Source organism: Magnolia sinica, chromosome 10 (genome assembly GCF_029962835.1).
Source record: "Magnolia sinica isolate HGM2019 chromosome 10, MsV1, whole genome shotgun sequence".
Lineage (NCBI taxonomy): Eukaryota > Viridiplantae > Streptophyta > Magnoliopsida > Magnoliales > Magnoliaceae > Magnolia > Magnolia sinica.
Window position 1 is genome coordinate 10857373 of NC_080582.1, and position 9542 is coordinate 10866914.

The 9542-nt window shown below is 38.8% G+C and overlaps 1 protein-coding gene across 1 annotated transcript; it reads left to right on the forward strand.

Moving 5' to 3' along the window:
• Window positions 1-3598: 3598 nt before the first annotated feature.
• Window positions 3599-8138, forward strand: LOC131257963 (protein CHAPERONE-LIKE PROTEIN OF POR1, chloroplastic). The gene is made up of 5 exons (XM_058258950.1): window positions 3599-3780; window positions 4030-4112; window positions 5532-5914; window positions 7673-7749; window positions 7841-8138. Exons 1-5 carry the CDS (start codon window positions 3719-3721, stop codon window positions 7989-7991), a joined length of 756 nt encoding a protein of 251 aa, XP_058114933.1. The 5' UTR covers window positions 3599-3718; the 3' UTR covers window positions 7992-8138.
• The last annotated feature ends 1404 nt before the right edge of the window (window positions 8139-9542 follow it).

Sequence of the window (9542 nt, forward strand, 5' to 3'; positions counted from 1 at the left end):
GACATTGGAAGCCTCACCCACACAAAACGTTGATTAAATCACGTTTGGTAGCCCCCAAACACATTAGAAATCTAAACGAGTCAAATCGAAAGGATCCTTGATACAATCATCGGATCCGATTAACTAATATTACTCTAGTGAAGAATAAAATCAAGGCCACTCACCTTGAACCCTTGAAACCTTGAAACTCTCTGTACACAGTGAATATCATGTTATATATATATATATATATATATATATATATATAAAACAAAGGCAAAATAGACAAATGGCCTTTTAAGGGTTGGTTGTTTAAAAGAACCGTCTTTTGGCGTGAGGCATCATTACCTATCTAGTAAAGCCAAAACAAAAAGTAAAAAGGGCATAACCTACAATCAACTCTTGAAGGGCCTGTTGTCTAAGTCAATACAATCAACACAATAGTGAGCCCTATGGCAGAGGCACCATAGGGTCATTTAAGGGGGCAGGTTTAATGCATTGTAGGTTCCGCATGCTAATTTTTTCTAAGGTTTAAAAAGGCTCAGAAAATGCCTGGCTATGATGACACATTGCTCAACTTAGAAGATGAGAGAAAAGAACATTCTTAACAGTAGAAGCCATTGAAATTAGGATTAGGGTTGGGATTTGGGATATGTAACTATCCCTTTGTAAAAAAATGGGTGTCTGATCTCCATTTTTCTTCTCATATCTCAAACCAATCTACATTATATTTCACATATTCTAATAACATCAGCTGCACATACTCACTTTTATCTGACTATCGTCGTTCTCCTCCCTATCGACATTCTTTCTTTCTTTCTTTTGACTTTGTTGGGGTCTTAAATCATACGAAGTAAGCTTGTGCTAGTTATTTTCAATTTGCCTACTCGATGTCTTAAACCCTATTAAGTAAAGCAAGGTGCTGCTTATTTTCAGTTTGCATGCTCGGAGTCTCAAACTTTATGAAGCACATCCAAATATAATAATACTAAAATTCCATCAAATGCTCCAAAAATTGTTAAATCCTATTAAATAAAGATCACACGTAGTGCGTGCAAAAAAGGATGCCTAATCCATTTCTTTTTTGTCACAAAGCCCCTTATTTAGAATATACGATCCCAGACCAATCACCGGTGTCACTCGAGTTGAGGAGTTCTTGAAATACATATATCAACTTCGAAATCGATCCCACACTCCTAACCAATAATAGGCTCTAAAGCTTATTTTAGCTTATGTCAACTCCAATCAAACCTAGCACATTAGGATCGCCACCTATACAATATCAAAACAAGAAACAAAAAAGCAAAAGAAGTGGGCTTACGTGCACTTTGCATGCAAAAGCATCCATAGATACTATATAGAACAATAGGGTTAGGTTTCCTCATGCCCTCTTCTTTATTTATAAGAATGAGAACAATATGATAGTCTTAGATACCACTATATATAAAAAAAAGGTGGACTCAACCGACGCTTCTCTTTATCGAACAACAAAAGAAGAGAAGATAATAAGTGCGATCATAAGTTACATTGTCCGAAAACATAGACTATTTTAGCTTATCTATAGATCTGGCATTTTTGTCATTTCAATTATTTTATGAAAGTGGCCAACTCTCACATATTCTCCTCACCTTTAGGAGTAGTTTAGTATTATTGGAGTATGTGCCTGAAAAACTAATAAGCCATCGTTTACTAGTTATATAGATGGGATGAAACTAATTTCGACCATAAATCATGATGACCATGAGACTCTGGTAGATACTTTAATATACTCCGGTGCTTTTGGTGTCACCTTGAACTTACATCCATTAGGATTATTTGAGAATTAAGTCCTTGGATAGTTCTTGCAACTTGACAACCATTGCCTGGGAAATTTGTGATTCATGTATCTCAGTACTTTGTTTGTATTATGATTGTAGCCCGACAATAGTTTTTAATGGACTTTGTTTATACTATAATTGTGAGCCAAGAGTCGTTTTTAATAGTCAATCACCACTGTTTTTTGTGGTGTGGTCCACCTTAGTTTTGGATTTACTTCATTTTGGCATCAAAGTTTTGGGGAGTTATTTGATACTCTAGCTGGGTATGATGCTTCATACACAGGCACTCAGAATTCGCATACATTGCACATAATAACTCAAATCAAACTGACAAAATTATGTAACACACTATCTATAAGTCACATGCTTAAAATCAGATGGTTTGAAATATCCTAACCTCTGATTTGTGGGCGCTTGTTTGTTGAAATAGGATCATTGGATATATTTCAGTTTTAATCACCAGAAAAAGTTTCCCAGTCTGATCTTTAGATCATCAAGTAATCTTAACTAGAAAAAAAATGACTTGAAAGCTTTAATATGAATTAAGGGGTCGTTTGGCACCATGGATTGGAGGGAATTGGAGGGGATTTGAGGGGTTTCAAATCCCCTAATTGTTTAGCACCATAAAATAAATGGGGGTTTCAAATCCCCTCCATGAGGGTTTGTAATCCACCGTTAGATATTGGATTACACCTAAAATCATTTCAATAGTTGTAGGTATAACATGTGTGTCACTATACACTATCATTTTACTGGGCACATAACCCACTAATAATGATCAGCACTGTCCAAACATTATCCATGTAAATCAGTACCGTCCAAATATTGTCTATATAAATCAACAATTAAAAATTATTGGTTATTCACTCAGACATGATCTTGCTCTTGGGGCTCATCCGAGACATGAGATTTCATTATTTTCAAGCAAAGCATATATTTCAATGGGCTTATCACAACCATTATATCAAAAATTACATATCTCACTAATTAGACATGTTAAAGTTGATATAGTTATTAAATTCAAACCCCCATGAATATACCATACATAAGTACTTTGGATTAAAATTGATTGGGCCGGCATGGGAGGATTTCAAACCGAAGGGGTTTCCAATCGATTGGCTAGTGCAGCACACACCACCTATATAGCTATGTAGGTACGATGATGTTGCGCAAAGACTAGCACTGGGGCTCCTTGAGATCCAGAGTTGTACTAGCTGTTCAAAGGAGATCAAAGTTTCATAACCCCACTGTGATGTATTTATCATATCTACACTGTTCATCTATTTTTAGAGATCATTTTAGAGTATATGCAAAAAATAATCATATCCAAAGATCATATGGACTACACCATCCAATCTGTTCATAAGGTTACAATGACCTTAATGAAGAGGAAAAACAAATTTCATATTGATCCAAAACTTCTCCAAAACTTATGTGACCCCAGAAAGGATTTCAATGGTAGATATTCAATCCCCCACTGCATTTTGCAGTGTGGTCCACTTGATAGTTAGATTTGTCTTATTTTTCGCCTCTCCCAAAATGAATGGATGGTTTGGATATAACACATAACTCATATGATCAGACCTACAGAACTTGCTGACGTCAATCCAGCAACTATACAGCTGGTGTGAGGTACACCAGCCAATCCGCTTCCTACCAATCACGGGGGTTCCGAATCAGGGTGCGATATCCAAGTAATTTCGAAGAGCCTGCGTATCATCTCCCACTCCGCCAGAGTATCACAGTTGTGCCTCCAATCTTCTACGCTGAACGCACCATCCATATAAAGCTCGGAAGCCGTCGACAGAACTACCTCCCTCTCGCATCATCCGCTGCAGTAAAGCCCATCTCTCTCTCATTTCAATCGAAAATGGCGTGTTGAAGGAGGAGGAGGAGGAGAGTTGGGGTTATCTATCAAAAATATGGATGCTCTTTTGCTTTCAAACCCTAAATTCTCTCGCCACAACTTCCCCGCTATAAAACCGTACTCTCTCTCTCTCTCTCTCTCTCTCTCTCTCTCTCTCTCTAGCCGTTTTGCTGTTATTGGGAAATTCTTGATTTTTTTTCAGTATGCGTTTGGTTGCACCGACTATCATCAAATTCCATGATTTATCAGTCGAGTTTGGTGCAAATTTTCATGATGTTTCAAGAAATTGGGTGCAACCAAAGGTGCCCTAAATATTTTGAATTCTTGCAAGATTATTTAATTTTTACTTTTTTTATTTTTTGGAAGAAATGGAGTGAAGGGACGGATGTATGGATTGGTTATCAGAAGCCCAAGATGTGCAATGGATACGGCCTTTGGCGGCAACTTAGGTAAGATTTTGTGACTATTGCTCTCTCTCTCTCTCTCTCTCTCTCTCTCTCTCTCTCTCTCTCTCTCTCTATATATATATATATATATATATATATATATTAAGACGGCCTTTTAAATAGTTTTAAAAAAAAGAAAAATCATTAAAAATGAAATCGTTGATTTTTTTTTTCTTTCACTAATTTTGGGGGGTCCATTATGCAGCCCGCGATAATCATACTATTTGTGAGGTTTGATATGAAATTGCACAATTCATACGAGAATCATATGATTCATGTGGATTTGCGTTTTGGGGCTGTGATTTGCAAACCTTGTACTATACTATATGCATCATCGATGAATGTGGACTGTCCAATTGGTGGGTTCTACTATGGGCATGAAGACTATGCAATTGAATTCGGAAAGTTGCTCTCTGTGATGTTGTGTATGTTGTGCACGTATGACATAGTTTTGACTGGTGAGATGAGGGAGGGGCTAAATGCAAAGCTAGAGCTATGTTGGGGATGCTTTAGAATCTAAATGTTTTACAATTAGTCGGACTAAAACAGAGTATATAGCATGCAATTTTAGTAACAATAAAAGTGGTAAAGAGGAATTACTTAAGATTGTTGACTAAGAAGTACCACAAAATGACCATTTTCTTTAACTTGGGTCGATAATGCACGACTACAGAGAGATTGAGATGGATGTTACTCATAGAATTGAAGATGGGTGGAAGAGGTGGTGACATGCCTCTGGAGTTCTATGTGATCCATTCAAGCTAAAGAGGGAATTTTATAGGATGGCTATAAGACCAGCCATGCTTTACAGCACAAAATGTTGGCCAGTTAAATCAATGTTCATAGGATGATTGTAGCTGAAATGAGGATGTTGAGATGGATGAATGGCAAGATGAGGAAGGATAGAATTAGAAATGAGTTCATTCAAGGGAACTTAGAAATAGCATCAATAGATAATAAGATGAGGGAAGCTATACTTAGATGGTTTGGCCGTATACAAATCATGAGAATAACTTGACCATAAATTGCTTGGACCAGGGTATGATGATAATGATTGTTATTTGTGTAGCTGACTCCAAATAGTTGTGACGATGCTTTGATGATGATGATCATGATGTTTTTTTCAACCTTACTGAATTTGGGTTAGAGCCCGTAGCTCAATGGTAGTCAAGGTGCGTTTCAACGTTGAGGTCTCGGGCTCGAGCCCAGATAACCCAATAAAAAAAACGTGAAATAGTAAAAAATCATCTTATATTTTCTGCTTTCCAAACACTTTCACCTCAATGGAACCCTTGTCAATTACAATGTAGATGGCGCATTTATTAGAACTAGAGTTGCTTTGATTGCTAGCTTCCATTTGATGCTGATTTCTTCTCAGTCCTCTGTTTTTGTTATAAGAAACTCAAAGAAATTTTTATGCAGGCAACCTTCCAAAGTTCCCTCGGGTGAATATATGGGATCCTTACAGGCGCTTGGGTGTAAGCTCCGATGCTTCCGAAGAAGAAATACGAGGTGCACGCAACTTTCTCTTGCAACAATATGCTGGGCATGAGAGAAGTGTTGAATCTATCGAAGCAGCTTATGAGAAAATATTAATGGCCAGCTTCAGAGCAAGAAAGAAATCAAAAATCAACTTGAAGAGCAGGTTGAAGAAGAAAGTAGAGGAGTCCCCGCCTTGGGTAAAAAGATTGCTTGATTTCGTGGAACTTCCTCCAACCGAAGTGATTCTTAGAAGAATGTTCCTCTTTGCTTTCATGGGAGCCTGGAGTGTAATGAACTCTGCTGAGGCTGGGCCTGCTTTTCAGGTATGTCTGCAGTATTCTGCATGTATATGTTAGTCAAATTGAATATGAATATGTCCACCTAGACAGAATTTTTATATTAATTAAAAAAAGGATAGACCGTGTTACTTGCAATGCCATGATTCTGAATTTTTCTCATCTGAACAATACATCTTCTATAAACAATAACAAAGAAGACTTAAAACATCATGATTAGAGGTATGTTTGGGTGGTTCTGTTTCCCAGGTTGATGGGATGCCCCTATGTGTACATATCACCTTTGAGATGACAGTGTAAAGTAGAATAACCAAAGCACCTATAACATGGGTTTCATTTCTCTGCCACACCGAACAACAAGAGTTGTAGCTTCTGTTTTCTATGATACACTGAACAACAAGAGCCATGTGTCTTATGTTTTCCATGGGTACACACCCAAATGCACCTTTAAGACATGGTTTCTGCAAAATTGCAGTTTCTTTGCTCAAAAAGACTGTTAGGGTTCATGTAAATGAAGGATAAGCTATCTGTGTGAATTACAATCTATGTGATAAGGACACTACTGTTTGTAATACAGACATGTCAGATATGTGTTTCACCTATGTTTATCAAGGATTTATATAGTATCCCTCGCTCAATCTGTACAAATGGTCTTGTGGTTCAGTGATCCAGATTCCAGATCATTGATCCGATAGACCCAATGTATAAACCATGTCCAAAAAAAAAAAAAAAAAAAAACTCCAATGCTGGAAGATCCTAGCTATTCAATCTTTGGCCTTTTCCCCACTGGAAGTGGACTGACTATTTATAGGCCATTGTTTGAAGGATCAGGATTCTCCCTCTGGGAGATTTTTGGTGCATGGTCCATTCATGGTGGAGAGAATTAGATCAACAGTCTGTAACTAGGCCTGGCAATGGGTTGGTTTCAGTCAGGGTCAGGATTAACCCAAGCCTGACCCATTTAAGAAACAGGCCAAGACATCTGGCCACCCATTACACTATGACTGAGAAGACCCACTTAAAATTTCTCTAGTCCGAGCCCGACCCAACCTAACCCATTTAATTGTAAACAGGTCGGGCTCAACCAACCCACCCAACCTGACCTAGGAAACAAGTGCAATCACCTGCAATTTATTATAACGTCCTTATGCCTAAAACAATGTCGTTCCTCCTCTTTCATTGGTCCGTCGTTCGTACTCATTGATCTTGCCTTGGTGATATTCATTGGTTGATAGATTCTCTTGATTTAGAAGGGATCAAAACTACAATATGGGTATTATGTGGGGTTATGGGTCTGCTCAGGTTGGTCATTTGGCCCGGCGCATTGATGCACGATATAATTATGGGCGGGTCGGGTCGGGTCGGGTTGGGGTAAACCCGAGCCTGACCCATTTATCTAACTAGGTTTATTTTTTGGCCAAGCCTGACCTGCAACTTGACAGGACTTGTCCTGAACCTGGCTTAGAAGCCGATTGGGCCTATTGACCCATGGGTCGACCTGGCCCATTGCCACCCCTATCTGCAACACCTAAACATGGACCCCACTTGTAGACTGAAAACCTAGGGATTCCATACATATCCTCAGGGCGTGAAACGTCTAGTATCACTTAATGAAGAGATTGTATGCTATTTGATGGCTGAAGCTTTTGATATGATATATCTGTGGCTGTGGTGCCTTTTGTCACCATTTTTTTAAAGGTTCCTTTTTTGTCGCCATCTTTTAAAATGTCAGTATGTGGTTATGAATGGCTCATCTTTTTAACTTGGTTTTTGGTTGTTGTTTAGGTCGCACTTTCGTTGGCAGCATGCATTTACTTCCTCAATGACAAGACGAAGAGCCTAGCCCGAGCATCCATTCTTGGGTAAGTCAGAAACTGAGAGTCAGGATACTAAAACTCTGAAGGAAAAATATGGTTCTCTTTATTTATTTATTTATTTTGTATTTGCTTCCAGATTTGGTGCTCTTGTGATTGGTTGGGTGTGTGGATCATTCCTAGTACCGATGATTCCTGCATTCCTACTTCAACCAACTTGGACGCTTGAACTTCTCACTTCTCTTGTAGCGTATGTTTTCTTATTTCTTGCCTGTACTTTTTTGAAGTGAAATTCTTCCTTCCCCCCTCTGCTTTTAGGTGAAATCAAGCATATTGTTAAACAGTTTTGATTACGTCATTGATGTTACAATGAAATCATGAGATGGGTGCTCTTCCTTTCTGGTACTAATGATTATATCAATTGGTTTTCCTCACAAGCTGTTTGTGGTCCTTTTTATTTCCCTTTTGCATTGTAAGTAAAAGGTTCAAATCCAAAACGTATACCTGTTTTGCTGCTGCTGTCTTAGTTAGTTTGGTTGGAGAGATCATTGCTTTCTATTTTATAGCCTGCAGAAGTAGAATAGATATTATGTTGGTTTCTTCATTGGTGGTTGCAAGCCATTTGGTTGTGAGAAGGATCTGGATGTATGATTTACCATTGGAATGTTGTTTTCCAACTTTGCAGCTCCACCGATGAGGAAAAGAGTATATACTTTTTTTGTTGTCATGAAATTAAGAATCCAAGTCACTCTTGATTGTTGTCTATTTGTTTCCTTGTGTATGGTAATTGGTAAGTCAGCGGATTCATACCCAACCTATGGCTGTTGCTGCTGCTTTGGTAGGATAATCGGAGCTTGCTATTTTAGAGCCTGCAGAACAGATGGCTATGTTGGTCTACTTCAATGTAGGTTGCAAGCCATTCAGTTGCGACAAGGATCTGCATGTACAATTTTTTGTTGGGATGATGTTTTCCAGCCTCTGAGCTTTCTTTCTTTCCTTATTTGGGGTAGCTTGGACATTTAACACTTCAATAGGATGTGCGTGAACAAGATCTCATCAGCTGGTGGCATTCAGAGGAAGATCTACCACATGATTATCAATTGGGTGCTTGCAAATGAGTCTTAGGGGCTGCCCAAAGCCAGCTCTGTTGGGCAATTAGGGGAGCTTAAAGCTGCCTAGAGTTGCTTTGCACTGGCTTAACTATCATCATGGTCAGGCATTCATGTTTATGTGCAGTGGAATTATGAGGTTCTGTGCCTCAAGAAGTGAATGGCTATGTGAGTGATGGTTTGCCGAGGCATCCAGTTTGGTATATGGAGGCACATGATTTGGTGATTCAGGATTTGGAGGGATCTGCTGCAGTTATTGGAATAGGATGTCTCAAACATCGGAAGGCCTGACGTTGTTTTGATCTTTGTCCCTTTTTCAGTTGAATGTGGACCATGACTGTATTTTTATACTGGACTGTCTGTGTATTGATTGACCAGTTTGGATATTCCTATCTGAAAGAATTTTGGTGAGCCCTACATAATGGATGTCAACATAGTGGGCCTGGGCAGTGCGAGAAAGCGTGCTTGCAGGTCTTGGCCTTTCTTCAGCAAAGCAAGTAAATTGGTGACCATACTTGGTTGGAGAACTAACAAGTGAATGATTATTTATCTTGGTCTCCCGCTTGGGCTAATCTTGTGTCGACTGAGATTTGGGATGTGGTGGTAGCAAGGTATTCGGCGATGGTAACAGTGGGTAGGACATGTAAAAATGGGTACATAACAGCCATTAACCTGTTGTCGCTGTTACATAATGGTAATGGTGATCGCCATTATGCGTTATGGGCTTATATT